Source organism: Ambystoma mexicanum, chromosome 1q, assembly GCF_040938575.1.
Source record: "Ambystoma mexicanum isolate Mex_15411 chromosome 1q, UKY_AmexF1_1, whole genome shotgun sequence".
NCBI lineage: Eukaryota > Metazoa > Chordata > Amphibia > Caudata > Ambystomatidae > Ambystoma > Ambystoma mexicanum.
Genome location: NC_090922.1, coordinates 1,253,648,261 through 1,253,667,043, shown reverse-complemented (window position 1 = coordinate 1,253,667,043; position 18,783 = coordinate 1,253,648,261). Strand labels below are relative to the sequence as shown.

At 44.7% G+C, this 18,783-nt stretch overlaps 1 protein-coding gene across 1 annotated transcript in view; it reads right to left on the bottom strand.

Moving 5' to 3' along the window:
• Positions 1-18,783, bottom strand: part of PSMA4 (proteasome 20S subunit alpha 4) — a 324,356-nt gene that overhangs the window by 290,810 nt on the left and 14,763 nt on the right. Inside the window, exon 2 of the mRNA XM_069642068.1 lies at positions 13,984-14,008. Within this exon, the coding sequence (XP_069498169.1) occupies positions 13,984-13,986 (3 nt within the window). The 5' untranslated portion in view covers positions 13,987-14,008. The remainder of the gene's footprint in view (positions 1-13,983; positions 14,009-18,783) is intronic.

Genomic DNA, 18,783 nt, shown 5'->3' with positions numbered 1-18,783 from the left:
ATGATGAAAAGGTGCGAGGATGGATGCACTTTCTTTAATAATCTGTGCAGGGCAGGCGTCTCCTTTACAGTTGGAGGGTTTGATTGATTTGAGGAGGTCAATGACTTCCTGTACGTTCATTTCGTTGAAGGAAAAGGAGGGGATGTCACAAGAGGTGTTACAGTTGAGGTTAGATAGTTGATGTTGTAAGGCATGTTGGTGCTCAATGATTTTATTTTTAAGGATGTTCAGCTTGTCCAACATGTCATCCTGGATACTGTTACAACAGTCCTTGTTTTTGGTGAAGGCTGGCGGGATGGGGGCTGGCTTCTCAAGCTCTCTGAAGATGGCAAAGATCTCTTTAGAGCCTGACTTGTCATTTGCTATCCTAGTATTGAACGAGTTGGCCTTGGCTTGGATTATGGTAGCTTTGTAATTTTTAGAGATGGTATGGAAGGCTGATTTGGCTGAGTCACTTGGCTTATCTAGCCAGGCTGAGTGTGAGGTTCTTTTCCCGACGCGCAACACCAGAAGCTCAGGGGAGAACCAGGCATTGATGCGTTTAGTACACTTGTCTTTCCTATGGGTAGGAAGGGCTATGACGTCCACCGCTTGGGTAATGAAGGAATTATAGGTGGAGCCAAGAGTGTCCGGGTCATTAGGGAAGGGAGGCTTGAGGGCTGGTACAAGGAGGTGCGGTAAGAGCCTTTCTTTTGTGAGCGGACGGGAGCTTCTGGTGAGGGCGGGTGGGAGAGGGTCCAAGGGTGTGGAAGGCTTTTTAGCTGGGTTAAGTTCAAAACGGATGGCGTGGTGACCTGACCACGGAATGGGAGACATGGAAGTGAAGGATGTCGGGCAGTTATGGTGGGCGATCCAGTCAAGGGTGCATCCTTTGATGTGGGTGGGCACAGTCACGGTTTGTTTGAAGCCCAAGGTGGAAAGTGCTTTGTTAAGGGAGGCTGCATGGGAGTTGGCAGGATCATTCAGGCCCAAGTTGAGGTCACCCAGGAGAATAGCTTTGGTGCTTTTCTTTAGGTTGTCCGAGATGGAATGGAGGAGGGCATCCTGGAAATCAGTGACTGGCCCAGGAGGACGGTACACAACGTGGAGGGCAAAGGTGCAGTTAGGGGACGGGTAGACTTTCAGGAGCAAGTAGTCGCTATTGCAGCCTAGCTCTCCTTGAACCTTCCTGAGAAAAGTTGCATTTAGAAGTTGTGCCCAATAGCCTCTCTGAGAAAAGTTGCATTTAGAAGTGTACCCAATAGCATCTCTGAGAAAGTTCCACCTAGAAGTATACCCAATAGCCTATGTGTGTATTTAGAAGTTGTGCCCAATAGCCTCTCCGAGAAAGTTGCATTTAGAAGCATACCCAATAGCTTCTCTGAGAAAAGTCCAATTTAGAAGTGTGCCCAATAGCCTGTGTGTGTATTTAGAAGTTGTGCCAATAGCCTCTCTGAGAAAAGTTGCATTTAGAAATGTACCCAATAGCCTATGTGCGTATTTAGAAGTTAGGCCCAATAGCCTCTCTGGGAAAGTTGCTTTTAGAAGTGTACCCAATAGCCTAGGTTTATATTCAGAAGTTGTGTACAATAGCCTCTCTGAGAAAATTGCACTTAGAAGTGTGCCCAATATCATCTGTATAATGTAGAATCTAGTACTGTGCCTAATAGTCTAAAATCCCTTTCATCCAAAACTTAATCTAGAGGTAGACCTAATACCTCCTCTACCAAATCTAGTAGTGTAGTACCTAATTCCCTAACATCATCTCCGTGTACAGTTGAAGCCAGTAGTGCACCCAACAGTCTAATATCATCTTGTTGCAAATTGAACTTGGAAGTGTACCTAATAGCGAGCTCCCACTGAATTTAGAACTACAATCAGAAAGCCCTCCTAAACTCCACCTAAAAGTCAAACTAAAACCATACCTGGAGCGTTGCTACATTCAACTTCTTAAATAGTTTGTAATAGGAATGCCAGCCCACTAAATGAAACTCTACCAACTGCGTAACTGTGCTGTAGCTACAACTAAATAGACTGCCTAACTAGCATAGCCTAGGGTCTAGCTACACCCCAAAACGGCCTAATATCTATAAACTATAAAGCCCAATAAACTGAAGTTCAAATTGAGACCACTCCTAACAGCTCGTACTAAGCATGAGTGCACCCACTCCAACAGAGTCTGTCGGAACCGACCACCGTGGACTGCCCTCACTTCCCGGTGTACCTTCTGCCGCATACGCCCCTTCCCAAATCACCCCACCCTCCTTTGCACTCCCTATCATTCCACTCTCCAAACACCAAGCCAGAGGGGCACGATGGCGAGCCAACCTCCCTAAGACCACTCCTCCCCCGAACCCCAGCACCGGCCAGCCCACGTTAACCACACCCTCTCCCCTCACTATCTCAGCAGGCACACCTTGCCCTGCAAGCATCCATCCATCTCCCGCCTTGCCCACAAACCCCCACCACCTTCCCCCCCGAACAAACCCTTTCCCGTCCCTAAAAACTGCACGCCTAGCCTTAGCAAGAACCGAAGCCGCATCCCTCTCCCCCTCTGACCCCCGCTTCCCTCTCTCACACTCCAATCGCAACAAGGAAACTAAAGAGGAATCGCACCTGGTCCCCCTCAATCTCTCAGCACTCCTCGCCTCCCCTGTCCCGGCCCACCTCCATTTTCCCCCAATCACCTACGTCCCCCGTAGCTTCGCCTGTCCTGAAACCCCTCTCCCTCGACTTCTCATCAACTGTAATGGAAACTCCTAACCGCCCACACCCCACTTTCAAATCCCCTGAGCCAAACCCGATCATCCCAACTCACGCACCCACCCAATCCCGCCTGAAGCCCGCCAATCCTTCTGCCCGCCCACTCTTCCCACCGATCATCACCCACCCCCTCCCTCCCCAGCTTCCTCCGTCCCCAGCTTCCTCTCTCTCCGCCACTACCCCCTTCCGCCCCAGCCCCGAGACCTACCTCGCCTGCCGACGTGAACTGCATCCTATTTAATGCCCGATCCATAGCAAAAAACAGATTCTCCATCTTTGACGTCCTCACCTCTGACAATCCAGACCTGGTTTTCATCACCGAAACTTGGTTCTCTGATGACGTCGCACCAATAGCCAGTGAAGCCTCTCCCCCCCCCCCCCCCCCCGACTACTCCCTCATCCCACTGAACCGTCCCTCTAGAGGAGGGGGAGTCGCATTCGTCTACAAGTCTTTCTTCCACGCCTCAATCATCGACAACCAACCTTCCATTCCTTCCTGCGAATCACCCCTCGTTAAACTATCCCTCTCCCCGTCGCTCTCGCACAGCGTCCTAATAATCTACAGGCCCCCAGGCTACGATAGACAATTCACAGACAACCTCTGCGACTCAATCGCCACCCTTCAACTAAACCATCCCAACCTCACCCTTCTTGGAGACTTCAACATTTGGCTCGACATCCCCACCAACCCTATGACACTCTCTGGTTCACAGTTTAGACACAATTAACCTCCAACCCCACATAAATGGCCCGACTCACTATAAAGGACACACTCTTGATGCTATCTTTAGCTCCAACACCCGGATTCATTTAAACCCCCCCACCCCATCATCTGGTCCGATCACATTCTCTCTTTCGCCATTCACTCACCCGACACCACCCCCGTACTTGAATCTGAACCACCAAATCTACGCAAATGCTGGAAAAAACTAATAATCGTCCCGGACCTAGCCGACGCACTCCTCCAATCTTCACCACCTACCTGCCAGCTGACTAAACAACTAACCCCCGATGCCTTTGACTCATGGCTCAACGCATCTCTGATGCCGCTCACACCCCCTTGTAAGCCATCATCCCACCGTGGCCTTTTCCCCAGATGGTTCACTCCCGAGTTGAAGACCACTAAACAACTATATAAATACCTAGAACGCAAATGGCAGAAAGACAAAACCAAGGAGAACAGGGCCATGTTGGCCCGACACCTCTATCAGTACAAGGCCGAAATCCGATAAAAGCAAAAAAAGCCCACTACAACTCCCGAATCGTAAACTGCGAAAACCCAAGCAAGGAACTCCACAAAATCATCTCTGAGTTCACCAAACCGACTTGCACCACGACCGTCCCAACCCCCTCTCAATCACTGTGTGACTCACTCTCCCTCCACTTTTACACCATAGCTCTCGAAAGAACAAATACTCTAGCCACCAAACTGGCTCTCTCACATCCACCAGGCAATACCCCCCCTCAGCAACCAATCCCCCAGCAGCGACCACTATGCAACCAATGTTCGAATCCTTTAGTCCAATATCACCAGAGCAATTTCTCAAACTTTTATCTGCCAGCAAACCATCTGGCTCCCCGCTGGACCCTTGCCCGGCCACAACCCTCAAAGAAATTTTCGCTTCCACCTGCGCAGGAGAACACGCAAGATCCATCATAAATGCCTCCCTTTCCTCTGGTATCTTTCCGGACGCATTCAAAACTGTTCATGTCAAACCACTAATAAAAAACCTTCTCTCGACCCTCTCCAGCCCAAAAACTACCGCCCCATCTCAAACACCAGATTCCTTGCAAAACTCATTGACCGAACCGCCTACTCCCAACTAAATGCCTTTGTCGAAGCCAACAATCTCCCAGACACTGCACAATCAGGTTTCAGAGCCCGTCACGGAACCAAAACCACCCCAACCTCAATCTGGGATGACCTTAAAATGACGGCAGACTCCGTGGGATGCGCGGCACTAATCCTTCTTGACCTATCCGCCGCCTTTGACACAATCAATCACTCAATCCTCCTAGACCGCCTCCACTCCCTAGGAATTTGTGGAACCGCTCTTAAATGGATAGCGTCATTCCTCAAAGATGGATACCAAATAACGATACTCTCCTCCTATACCTCCCAAGCCCGACCAGTCGACACGGGAGTCCCACAAGGAGCATGCCTATCTGCACTCCTGTTCAAGCTCTACTTGATCACCCTCCTTCCAATAGCTCGTTCACACAGCATCCTGTGTTACAACTACGCCGACGACACTCACCTAATTCTAAAAATAATGAACTCAAATCCCAACTCCCGACCTGACCTGGCCTCCTGCCTCCTCGAACTCTGGATGACCCAAAGCCACCTACTGTTAAACCCCTCCAAAACTGAAATCATGTTATGTGGCAACTCCGAGCTTCTTCCGCAACCACTACCCTGGCCACCCGCCATGGGCAGCTCACCGACCCCCTGCAAATCAGTGAAAAATCTTTGATGCATCCTTGACTCTGACCCAACACTCTTGCGCCAAGTCAACAATGTCTCAAATTCCTGCCACTACCACCTTAAAACCCTTAGGCGCATCTTTCCATCTCTCTCCTTTCCTAACAGACTCTCCGCGGTCCAATCAATTGTTATGTCAAGACCCCCTATACCTCGGACTCCACGCGTACCAACTAAATAAACTCCAAAGGGCGCAAAACGCGGCAACCAAATTGCTGCTTGCGCTCGGCCCAAGAGACCACATCTCCCCAGCCCTTAGGACGCTGCACTGGCTTCCAGTAGCCCGAAGGGTGACTTTCAAAACATTATGCATCTCCCATCGAGCACTGCATAAAACCAGACCTCAATATCTTCAAAACAAACTAAAGCCCTATCATCCTCCTCGCACCCTGAGATCAAGCTCAGCCGGCCTCCTAGTCATACCCAAGACAAACTCAGGCAGATTAGGCGGATCATCATTCTCAGCCTTGGCCCCCACCCTGTGGAACTCACTGCACCCCACATCCGCCAAACTGAGGATCTAGCATCTTTCCGCAAACTGCTGAAAACCTGGCTCTTCCCTTAAAACCAACTGATAACCAAACTAACCCAACCAGACAGACAGCGTCTCAGCGACACCAACCCATCAAGCTACCCGAGGCGAGAAATGGACAGCTGATACCCCCGAATATGGACTAGAAAGACAAACAGAATTAAACAAATGAAGTAGATCAAAACAGTGAAGTGGATAATAAGAATAAGTCATGTGGAAACAGTAGGGAGATGTAAACTGCTGAAATGCACATAATGCGTGAGGAGGGAACGAAGCGAATAGCATCAATAAAACAGTTAGAAGGGATGAAGCGTGTGAACAGATGAATGCACTGAATGAGGGAATGCATGAGTGGAAAAACAGATGACTATATAGATTGAATGTGTGTGTAAATCGAATGAGTAAGTACGTCGGATAAGTATATAGAATGGATGAACCCGATGAGCGGCCGAGTGTGTAGAGATGGTTGGGTGTAAACAGTTGAATGCACTGAGTGGAGGAATGCATGAGTGGAGGAGCGGATGACTACATGGATCGAATCAGTGTGTAAATCGAGTGAGTATGTGGATCGGATGAGGGTATAGAATGTATGAACATGATGGACGGATGAGCATGTGGAGTGGTTGGGTACGTAGATCAGATGAGCACGGATGGCGGACGAGGGCATGGAGACAGAGGCGAATATTGAACTGGTGGATGCACAGAACGTATGAGCGTGTAGAGTGGAGGAGCGTGTAGAGTGGGGGAGATCAGAGTGGATGAGGCCAGAGAGCAAATGAATTTATAGAACAGGATTACTGCGTACTAACGAATGACTAAGGGACTGATGAGTACATACTAATGTTGAATGCATGGAAAGCATGAGCGCATAGAACGGATGAGTGTGCGGAGCTGGTGAGTGCAGGGAACTGGTGAGTGCCGGGAATGGGTGAATGCGAAGTACAGGCGCAGACAGGGTTGGCGAGCTGTCAGGAGCGCGCAGGGCGGACTGGAATGCATGGAATTAATAAAAGTCCATAGAACGGACTGGAGTGCATAGAACTGCGTGACGTATATAGTATGATCTGGAATGCAGAGAACGTATGAAAGAGCATGTAACCCATCATATCACACCCCACGCTTACTCCCTTCTTTACACCACCACTCAACTAGAACACAGAGATACTATGACACCATTCGGTATAACTGTTCCCATACCAACATCCGCCGCTCATTCCACATCGCTAAGCAAACACCGCTGGTTACACACCCCCCAGCCAGGTGTTCTCCTCAGGCCTAACGCAGCCACATCCAGTCTGGATAAATCCGGCCGGAACAAACACATACTCCTGATCTCTCAACCACCACACCTACCGCTAAGAAGCAGCTATTTAACGATAACCGCACCAGCTGCACACAAACCCGGTGCGCACACGCGCCGGTGACTCTCCCTACTCTCTCTACTGACCTGAACTTCGGTTCCCAAAGGCGTTCAACCTACCAGCGCCTTCAGACCATACCAATGGTATATAAAGGTGCTATATAAGTGCAAAATAACTTAACATGTGTATGGACTCTTTGGCTATGAGGGCAACCCTGCCCCCTTTCTGATGCGTGCGGTCTTGCCAGAAAATGGTGTAGCCTTGTGGGAGTGCAAGGGCAGGTCCTGATGCTTCATGGAGCCAGGTTTCACTGAGGATTAGTAAGCCAAGGTTATGGATAGTGATCGAGTCGTTTATGTCGAGGGCATGGGCAGGGAGCGACCTTGCGTTAATGAGGGCGCAGCTGAGAGTGGTGGTGAGACTTGGGTAGAACACTGGTGGAGGGAGGGAGGGAGGGTTTCTGGTGACTTCTGGTGGCCACATAGAGTGGCTGTGTTGATGTTAAGAGGAATAATGGGGGTAGCAACAAGAGTCAGTGTGGGGGTAGTCACATTTGCATCAATATGGTTGTTGCTGGCCCATCTCTGCTTACCAAGCAGTCTTATGTGGAGAGGTAGTGAGCAATGTAGTCTGTCATTTCCTTTCTGGCTCCAATGTGTTTTAGGCGTTTATCTTGGGGGTCCTTTGGTTGATGTTGTAGAAGGAGGGTGGGCTGTGCGGCTAGCCTACCGTTGAAATGGTAAAGCCCTAGTGGTTTGCGTGCAGCGGACGGGAGACGACCCTTAGGGGTTAGACAGTCGAGCAGCCCATGGGACGTGTACAAGGCAGAGGGGGTGGGAAATTACATTTGGGGTGCTGTGCTAGGTGGGTGGCTGGGATATGCAGGATCCGCAGTGGGTGGAAGTGTCTGGGGTGTGAGAGACAGCAATTACTCCAAAGTAATTGTACCTTAGCTACCAGGGATTGTGGGGAGGCCCAAGAAGGGGTACTGCAGTAGTACTTCGCTTAGGGATGCCTGGTAAGTGGGTGAAAGCTTACAATTGTGGTCACAACCATCAAGCGTTGGTAACTAGCTTTAGGATACTTAACAGGTGGGAGAAAAGCACAGATTGGGGACCCAACAGAGAATGTGGTAACACCAAGATTTGGGATACCAGGCAGGTGGGAGAGAAGCTCAGATTGAGGACAACAGCAAATATGGTAATACCTAGGTTTGGTATAGCTGGCAAGTGGGAGGAAGGCCCGAAATGAGGACACAACAGCAATGCCAGATATAGCTAACTAACACAAATGGCAGACATGGCTAATAAACACAAATGGCTTAAATGCCAGATATGGCTAACATACAGCTGTGGGCTGCGTGAAACAACAAGCTTTTAAGTAATAATATAATAAGAACGGTAGGACAGTTCAACAGGGAGCAGTAATGGCTGTTCCCCTGCCTGGACCTGGCTTACCTTGTCAGTCGCTGCTGGTTGATGGCTGTGCTGCAGGCTTACTGGCAAACATGATCTGGAACTACTCCTGCAGGAGCTGCCCTTTGCCTCGTGCCCTTAGCTAGAGCGGCTGCACGGGCAGGAGGTTGCCCTGGTAGACACTGATATTTGAAAATATGCCCAATCAGGGGTGGAACAGGAGTGGGCCTGGAAGACCAGGAAACTAGGTCAGGAGGCAACAGCACTCCGAGGCACAAAAAAATAAACAAATGCAATTTTAAAAAAAGCAGAGTAAAGACCCTGGCAGATTGCGCTTACCGCGATGCCAGATAGCTAAGTGGCAGAGGAGGTGCGGTGTGTCGCTGGGTCTAGACCTGCGTTGGTGTATGGGATTGCACCTGCACAATCAGGGATCAGGGGTGGAGCAAGAGGACTCATTGAGGGCTCCTGACCACACTGACACTCTCCTGAGACTAAGCATTGACTGCTCTCCATTGCCAACTTGATTGAGATTTGGTTAAGCTCTCAGAGATCCTGGTTAGCCATAACTAAAATCATTTTACTCCCAACTTGTAAAAAATCGGGAGTAAAATACTCCCACTTCAGAATCTTATCTAGAGCACTGCCCACTATATTTTCCCCAAGTTGATCGCAACCTTGAGCATTTGCTCTGTCCACCCCGCCCTGATTCGTGAAACCTATGTAATCAAAATACTTGACCTGCTCCAACCTTGTGCTGTCAATTTCCATTTTCAAGGAGCTACTCTTGACAAACCATAACTTTAGTTTTCTTTATGTTAAGCTCTAATTGCAACTCCCTGCATTTTGTTATAAAGACATCTAGTGAGCTCTTCAGACCGGTTAGGGTTGTTGCCAAGATATATGTGTCATCCGCATAGAAAAGCAATGGCCATTTCCTTGACCCAATTTTAGGGGCGTTGAGGCAACCTTCCATAAGTGCATCAACTATTCCTTGATGTAGATGCAAAAAAGGAGGGATGCCAGGACGCACCCCTGTCGTACCTCCTTATTCACTGGAAAATATATGAAAAAAATATATTATATGCTGAATATCAGCAATATGGTTCTAAGCACTTTTATTTGAACATAGCACAAGGATCCTTACAGTGACAAGTATTCAAATAAACTCTTACACTCAATGTTTCTTGATTAAACAATAATTAATTTAACAGTCAGTTGAATAAGCCTTCTTCAGAAAGCAGCAATATAACAGTAACACACAAATAAACTAAGAGTGTGTATTTTGGAGTTTATCTAAATCAGCAAGTAACCATTTGGGATGGCACACAGATTATTCCTATACCCTGAGGTGACTTAATTAACTAGGACTCTGTGGACATTAATATATCACTGGTACATTTAGAGCAATACTGAGATTGGCAGCAAAGAAAGGGGTTTTAGAATAAAACAAAAAAGGTAACACAAATATTCTTCAGCAAGTAACTACTTTTGAACACCCAATGCAAAGTAAACTAACCCTTTCCCGGAGGAAAGGTAAAACACAAAGTCAGAGGGAAGAAGTGTCATTCGTCGAGCCATGCCAGTCAACGTTAATTGTACAAAAGTCTAGGTGAGCTGAAGCACTTCTTGCAGATAAGTAAACGTCTTGCACAATGTTTTAGAAGTCTTTGTAGAAAAAGTAGACTCAATGTAGGGCCACAACACGAACGCAGCCCGCGGTAAGAATACACAATGGTAGTAAAAAGTAACCACTGCCACCAGCCATTAATTGTAGAAAGGGAAACATAATATTGTTACATGAGAAACTAGACAAAGTGGATACTAAGTAACCCCTCCAGCACCCTATGGTAAGATAGTGTGTGCTGGGTCTAAAAAGTTACAAAATTTAAGTAAAGTCAATTTCACTTCACTGCTCTTGGAAACAGTAGTTTATCCAAGAGATGGTATTTAAACCTTTGGGAAATCTGGAAGTCTTTCCTGTGTGGCTGCACTGAGGTGCTGTGTGCCACAATGTAAAGATGATGCCTAGAGAGTTTGTCAGACTCCAAAGTCAAAAGAAACACAGAGTCCAAATCACAGAAAGAAAATACATAAGTGGGGAAAAGGGTCTCACCCTCTCCAGGTTAAAAACCTAAAGTCCAGCAAAAGTGCTGGGGGTCTCTTAAGGTAGAAGAGAATTCTCCCTAACACAAATATTGCCAGTATATATTTTGTCATACGTACACTGTATTAGATTGGTTTTATAAGTATATTAACATCAAGTGTCGTAGTGTCTATGACATTTGTCAGATGACAATTTGAAAGGGAAGACACTATGCAATACAATGCACAGTGGATTGGGGTTATGTTCCGGAACACGTCACTATGAGGAGCGTTTGTCAGGAAGAATCACAGCATGCATGGTTATTATTATGCAAGCAAGTGTGGCAACCCCGTCAATTTAATGGGGATATTTCATAACTTTTATTCTGTGAATCTTCAGTCAGAATTTTTGCATTTGTGGCGTTACCCCAGGGAGCCACGCATGTTTAATCATTGCCTATCCTGCTCGCTCGTTTCGGCCGAGAATGCAAACCATTTCGGTGCTTGTAAGGGATTATATAAAACACAAATACTCTACCCTCTTAAAGATGGCTGACATTGTGAGGTGAACTGGGACATGCAGCCTAGTGGATACCTAGTAGAAAGAACATGTGTATGCCAATGAAAACGCCTCCCTTAAATAGTGTTTTGTGTTAATGGAAATCGTATGTGAAGCAACGAGCATGTTACAAAACGCGTTATGCTGCTATGCCCTCCAGCCTGGTCATAAGGTTAATAATAAAGTAACTTTACTGGATTATATTGGGGTCTGGGCACAAGTTTATGTGAACAATTGCTGCCTATTGGAGTGCAACAAGTTACTTGTGGATTTGTTCACTGGCTTTGGAGAATACATAGAATTTCCAGTTTTTATACAATATGCTTCTATATCCAGTGACATACAGCTCTGCATTTGTGAGCGACCTCCTTGTGCCTACCCCGTACCTTCTGGTAAGGGCTGTTTTGTTTAGGCTCCGAAATTGTGCTCAATTGTGCCGTGAAAGCGCTATCCCCACCGATATTCTTCCTACTGTAGGATGTTTTAATCAGGTGACATCCAATTCAGGGGAATTTTCTACACACCCAAAACAAAGCCCACACAGTTTTAATATATTGAATTAAGTTGTTTTAACGAACCTGGCACCCCCTATAGAATATTGATTTGCAGCAGCCTTCCTCTCCTTTTGGGATAAGAAACATGCAGAGTTGCACAGGAGGTCAATACATACAAAATAGAAATAAATTGAATCATTTTGGATGGAGCGGTATTGAGCAAGAGGCCACTCTTTGTTACAATAGACCAGTGGTCTATGGTCTACCCTGTCCTTGGAAACCTACCATCTCTCATTCGATGACTTATTAAAGTGCCATGGGGCAAGAGTCTTGGACTGCATATCCAGGTTAAAAATATGGCCAATATGACAATTTAGAAGCATTATGGTTTGCCCCACAGGTAACAGTAAATTAAGCTCACGGGTAAAGGAAGTAGCGCTTGATTGCAATATTGAATATGAGGTTTGAAAACCAAGATGGGAAATTATTTTAAACACAAACTACACCTAGAGATTGAAGATTTTGGTGAACTTGGGGCCTCAGCTGCTTTGAGATTGAAATTTCGATTCAGCATCTTACCTTTAAAAATGTTGCCATGTTCATGGAAACATTTTATAAATGATCATTACCCTTTTTGTATGAATGTGAACGAAACATTTGCTCACTTTCTGTTCTTGAGGCCTTTATATAAGAAAATATGGAATGCAAATCTAAAGGTTTGTTTGAAAATCTATAAGAAAGAACTGTAAATGCTGCCTTTCATTTTGCAGAGGCACACAATGTGTGCATTTACAAAAGTAAATGTAGCATGCCACCAGTGTAGTGGTAATTTATCAGTGTAGTACCATTTGACATTGGCATTTCATAGATGCATAATTTGGTATCCTTCAATTGATTCTTTTGTTCATATTCGCTTTTTTCTGATGAAACGCTAAAAAGCAACCATTACATTAAATAAGCATAAACCACTTATTTATAAAGCCAAGAATAGTAGATAAAACAATCTTAAAACAATCAAAAATACAGTTTAATTCATAAACAATATGAATTGCTGAAACAAAAAGATGAACCTGCTATTTTTTATATTTTTTCATTAATGGCTAAGCTCTCCATATAAAATTAGATACAGCACAAATTAGAACAGTGAGCTGTTGGTGGAGCAGTGCATGTCCTACCTAACAGTTAAATGTTTAGCTGTAAATTCTTGTTACAAATATCTAAGATCCTATTTCGTTTAGAACTTGAAAACCATACTTTCTACACATTAAGAGATGCAAAGATATGCTCTGGGAAAAAGGAATTCATCTTTTTAGTTTTATTTCTTATAAGATTTTATTTTTCACGTTTATTTTGTGCAGGCAAACATACCCATAATTTCTTTAGGCTTTGTTTAGGGTATGCTTGAATAACCACTGATTAGCGAGCCAGAAGCACTCCATTGTAACCAAGTCTTCTTTTACTTGAAATGGCCTCATATCATTATGTCCCAGTCAGGGATTACCATAGTTAAGACAAGTGGAATCAACCACTGATCGATGAGACCACTCATCATAAAGTGGTGACAACTCCTTTAATTGTTCAAAAGAGTAGAACAACCACTTTCATGAATTCATGCGCTTTATTATTATTATTCAGAAATCCAAAGCAATCTGTGTATGCTTGAATAACCAATCATCCATGGACAATCATGTAATAACTCTTTTGGCTTGCAGAACTAAGATTTGACAGACACCACCTGATGAACGAGGGTTGATTTAGTAATTTTGTATTGGTAGGGATTTAAAAACATGTCAAGTTGGTGGAGCAATAAATGGCAGATTCAAGGATTGGAACCAACGTTTTTAACAGTAGGAAATCTCTGCTCGATGGATGTAGGAGGGGTTTACTGTAGTGCTGGGTCCACAGTAATAGTGGTAGACGAGAAGAAGCACTAAGGTACAAGTGATGTGAAAGTAAGGATGCTTAGCAGGGGGACTAGTAAAACAGGTATGTTGAATTCAGGTAGAAGACTACCTGCTTAAGGCGGGACGATTTATAATTACCTGCTTAAGCCGGACGATTTATATATCAATTTTAGCTATAAACTGTGGTGTCAAGGAAAACGCAAGCATCCAATTTTTTTGCATTCTTGGGGATACTGGAAATTCGTTCATAGATGTCAAAATGATCTTTAAAAGTAATTAATGTAGACAGTCTTGACACACGTCACAGCTCTGGTCCTTCATCAAAATAAGTTGTGCAATTATGCATTAATGCAAACAAAAACAAATCACTCGTGTGCATCTTCTAACACATAACATGTCATTCACTTACCATGGTGTTTGTAATTTACAGAACCCTGCAAAAGAAAAAGAAAAAAAACTTTAATCAGTTTGTATTACATTCGTTCGTAAGCTAACAACTGGATGGGAATCTCGACAACTGAAATGATGTGGACTGATGCACACCGATAGGTTGAGTATAATCAGGCTTTCTCAAAAGAAAATGTCCATAGAAGACTACAGGGATAATCTTATGTGTTTATATATTGCATGCTGTACACATAAAATCAAGTATAAGGATTTTATAAACATGGGTGTAGGCATTTGACTTTGAAAAAGGTTTCCCTATTAAAAATTATTTTTAGCTATAAAAGCTGCCATGTCCTTGTGCCTGCATGGATGACTTGCAGAATGACAAAATACACACTGCAAGGATGTATTCTGGATAGCTGCAAGTGCTGTTAAAAACAGTTCACCTTCCAGGTTAACTCTCTGCACGGATATGAGCCGTTTCTCAATAAAAGGTCATTCCCTTGTTAAATCAATACCTCCTGTTCAAAGCCTGCACTGTGCGCTCCCTTAAAGCCTGTGCTTAATGTAATTGTGTGACATTTCCAGTGTGCGCTCTGCTCTGCTAGATGCCGGTTCTGGTATGCCTGCAAGGTGCCTGGGCCAGAATTCTGGGCTGCGCACGTCACCTGCACTAGGTTTACACACTCCATTTAAGACTTGGTGCTGGAAGAATAGTAGGATATATTCTGAATTTGTGCGTTAGCTGGATGAATATTACATATAGTTGAACTCTGTGTACAAGTCTGGTCTGTGCATCATGCAATACTAACTCTGAGCCGAGTGTAGGTGTCTGTGAGAGAAACCTGGGCGATAAATTCCTGGTTGGGAGGACTGGAGACCGGACATTGCAAGGGGATTTGCACCAGGAATTAAAAGGAAAGACACCAGGCAAGGATTACTTCGTGTTTGTGGTTTTGGCACCCTTTTCAGGAGCCAGAAGACAACCGAGTATCGCTGGTAGGATTCTCGTCACTAATCTGGTCTAGTGCTCTGTTGAGGGGACTTCAAGGATTCAAATGAAGTCTCCGGAGGTCCAGGAGGATGCCAACAGGGTTGCAGCGCGATTTGGAATTCGGAAGACGGTGCACCGCCTAATGGCTCGAGGTCCTAGGGTATTGGGATATTGTAGCACAGCGAGATCGCAAAACGCTTGGTATGGCTCAAGACAGGTCTTCTTGAGATTAGTGGATCTCGCCAGCCTCTGGGTAGGAGTCTTCACGTTCAGGGGCCCCCAGGTCGATTGGAAGGAAGGGCAACAGCAGGCTCTGGTTACCCAGCAGGCTATCCGATCTTCCTCTTCAGTTTCAGCTCCAGCGGTCGACTTTTCAGCAGCTTCCAGGTTCAGAGATGTTATCAGGAACTACAGCACAACTTGCATTTTACAGCAAGGGGTGGTCTGGCTGTCCAATCAGGACATCCATCCCACACTGGGAGTTGGTTCCCTTCAGGCAAAGTGAAAGAAAGGGCTGCAGAGTTTTGGACTCCTTCCTTGCTTCCTACTTTCTCAGACACTCTGGAGTCTTGGTGGTAAATTCAAAGGATTCCCGCCAAAGACAAAACTTCCACTGAGGTCGTTCCACCTAGAATGGCAGGGTAAGAGCTCAGAAACAGCAAAAACACAAGAAATGCTGAATAAAGAAGGAGCTCACCATTTTAGCAAAATGGTGGCCCTTCTGTGCATTACCGAGGCCGATGTAACAGCCTGTGAGTAATTAAGGCTAAAAGTTAAATAATAAAAAAATAAATAAAAATAGTAAAATAAAACATACAAAATAAAAGTTTTTAAAAAAAGGTAAAACCTCTGCCACCAGCCATTCATGTAAGCTCACAAATGTGATAAAATGTTACCAGGTAAGTAAGAAAGGATAAAGGATATACACACTGTATCCCCCAGCACTCCACATAAGCTGGGAGGTGCTGGCTCACTTATACAAAATATAAAGGGGATGAAAATCCCTCTTTACTACTTGGGAACTGTAGTTCACCCGAGTACATGAAAGGGAATTTAACAGGAGAGTCCAAATGGGCTACCCAGCCTAAGCCCAAAAGTTATTAGGAAACTAACCCAAACCATACACTATGGAGAGACATAAAAAGGTCACCCATAAAAAGAGCAAAAGACTAGGAAAAGAGGAAAAATAAAAATGTCCACACCACTACGGAAAAGGTAAAATAATTAACAGGTCTAAGCAAAAAAGGTCTGGGGTTGACACAGGTCAGGAAGAGTTATAATAAATATTAAAATCTTAACTAACAATTTTATATATACACAGGCAAAGAGAATTATTTAGAAAGTTAAGTACTATGATAAATCCTAAACACAAAATAAAAACCAACAATACTTATTGTAAGTAAACAAAGCATAAACCACATTTGGAATAGCAGTATGCCATTTAAGCTCAGTATAGCAGTAGGCAATTAAAGGTGAGTAAAACCACATTATTCTTCTAACCAGGGTCATACCAGGGTCCTATAAATGTTTCGGGTACTACCTACCTGGGTTCCCCTCGCCTTCTTTCCAAAGATTGAACAGGGCAATCACTTCATTCATTTGGAATAACAAATCCCCACGGCTAGCCTGGAGCATGTTAATGATCTCTACAGCAAGAGGGGGTTTGGGTGTGCTAATTTTTTTTTTTTAAATATCAGGCTACACAAATGCAGGTCATGAAAGATTGGTGCGCGGGACCTCTGGAAAAAGATGGGTTCAGATGGAGCGGGCACATGGGGGGCCACAGCTCAGAGACATGCTGTTGCTGCCAAAACAAGATAGACCCCTAAATATTCATAAAAGTGCGATCATGAAGCATGTCGTGGAAGTATGGGACACAGCAGTTAAGAAATGCCACCTCATGACTTTTCCTTCACCTCTTACACCCTCATTTCACAACCCACAATTCACCTCTTACACCCTTATTTCACAACCCACAATTCACACCAGACCTGGAACCTCGTGCATTTGCAGATTGGAAGCGGGTAGGCTGTACAAAACTATGGGACATGTTTCTAGATTAAGAACTCATATCTTTTACAAAATGCAAGTTGGAAATGGTGCTTCACAAATCTGCCCGATTTAAGTACTTTCAGGTTAGGAACTGGATACTAGCTCCCCCGCATAAGAAAGCAGCAGTTTGTGAGTTAACCCCTTTTGAAAAATGTGGAACTATAAATCCGGGTTACGCAGCTCTTATTTTCAATCTATATAAAATCATGGTAGACATTATCCCCATGACCCCCTCTGAAATACACACGATGCTGGCATCTGTCCCTGAGGGAGCTACTATCGGAAGCCGAGTGGGAAACCCTTACAAAGGATGAACCCAAATCTACTCTATCCAAATTACGGAATGTTGGTATAAAGTATTGACTCAATGGGATTAGAGACCAGTTTGTATACACAAAATTAAGCCCTCTACCTCAGACAGGTGTTAGCGGGAATGTGGAGTGTTAGGGCATTGGATGCATATCTGGGGGGCTGCCCTGTGCTTGGAAAGTATTGGGAAGTAGTAAATAAACATACGACACAAATATTCCCCTTGCAAAGCACCAGAACTCTTAGATCATGGATCTCAGTGTTTATCGAAATATTAGTGACATACCTCCAAACAAAAATGCAAAGCTTTTGTTATCTTACAACTAGATGCACTTCTGGGGATTGTTCCAAACTGGAGGTCAAAGCACTCACCACATATATCCGAATGGTTCGCTAACGTATGGAACTTTGTGGCTCTCGAGTGGATGACATACTCCATACAGGGAGAACAATCCAAATATACCAGTGATTGGGACATGGTGTTGAACTTTCTTCAGAGTGACTAACATTTTGCACTGTCCTCTGAAACTTCGAATTTTAGGTATTGCTCAACTCAGCAAGCACTGCTAGTTTGCATCATGTACTGCAGGGCATATGGGTGGGGGAGATGGGGGTTTTAGGAAGGAGTAATTTTTGTTATTCAAAATGCCAATAAAAATACAATTTTTTAAAAAAAACACATTATTCGATTTTCATAATGGCAGTATGCAATTCAAGTTGAGCAGGGCCTGTTCTGCTTCAAGCAATAATACAGTTATACTAACGTTACTTTATAGAATAGTGGAACACAATCCACAGGTAAGTAACTGTGTAATACTTTTCAGAATGGCAGTAAGCAATCCACAGGTAAGTAATAACTTAACACTTGTAACATTCTATTTTAGGAATATACATTTACAGCACCAACACATAGCAAGTTAAGTACTTTGCAACACTTGTTCTATTTTATTTGCAGAAGGCTTATAGTTAGCAGGCCTTCCCCAATCTAGGGCATTAGTATGCTCAGAGGCAGAAGGGTACACTGGTGGTCCAGTGGCCAAGTGTAGGCAGGTCAGGATGAGGCACAAACTGTAAGAAAGAGTTAAAGAGATTTCTCAGCTAACAAGTAACAGACTTTAGAGTTGGTAGAAGTGTTCAGGGACTTCGTAGAAGACTCCCTAGATGCGTTCCAGCGTTCAGCTTGGGCGAACGGTATGGCGAACTCCCAACTACACAACCACCACCCTAGCCCCACAGAGGCAACACAAAGACTTTAGGTTAAGTATTACCTCAATCCACACAGTACCTCAACAGTGAAGAAAGGTTTGCAGACGGACGCCTTCACGATGCAGCAGCACAGGACAGTCTCTGGATTCTTGGTCGTGGTAGCGAAAAGAAAGGACACTAGATGGAAAACTGCAGCAACAGTTGGGAGGAAAGGCTCACAGCAGAGGATTCTTCAGTGCTTCTCGCGGTTCTGGATTTAGC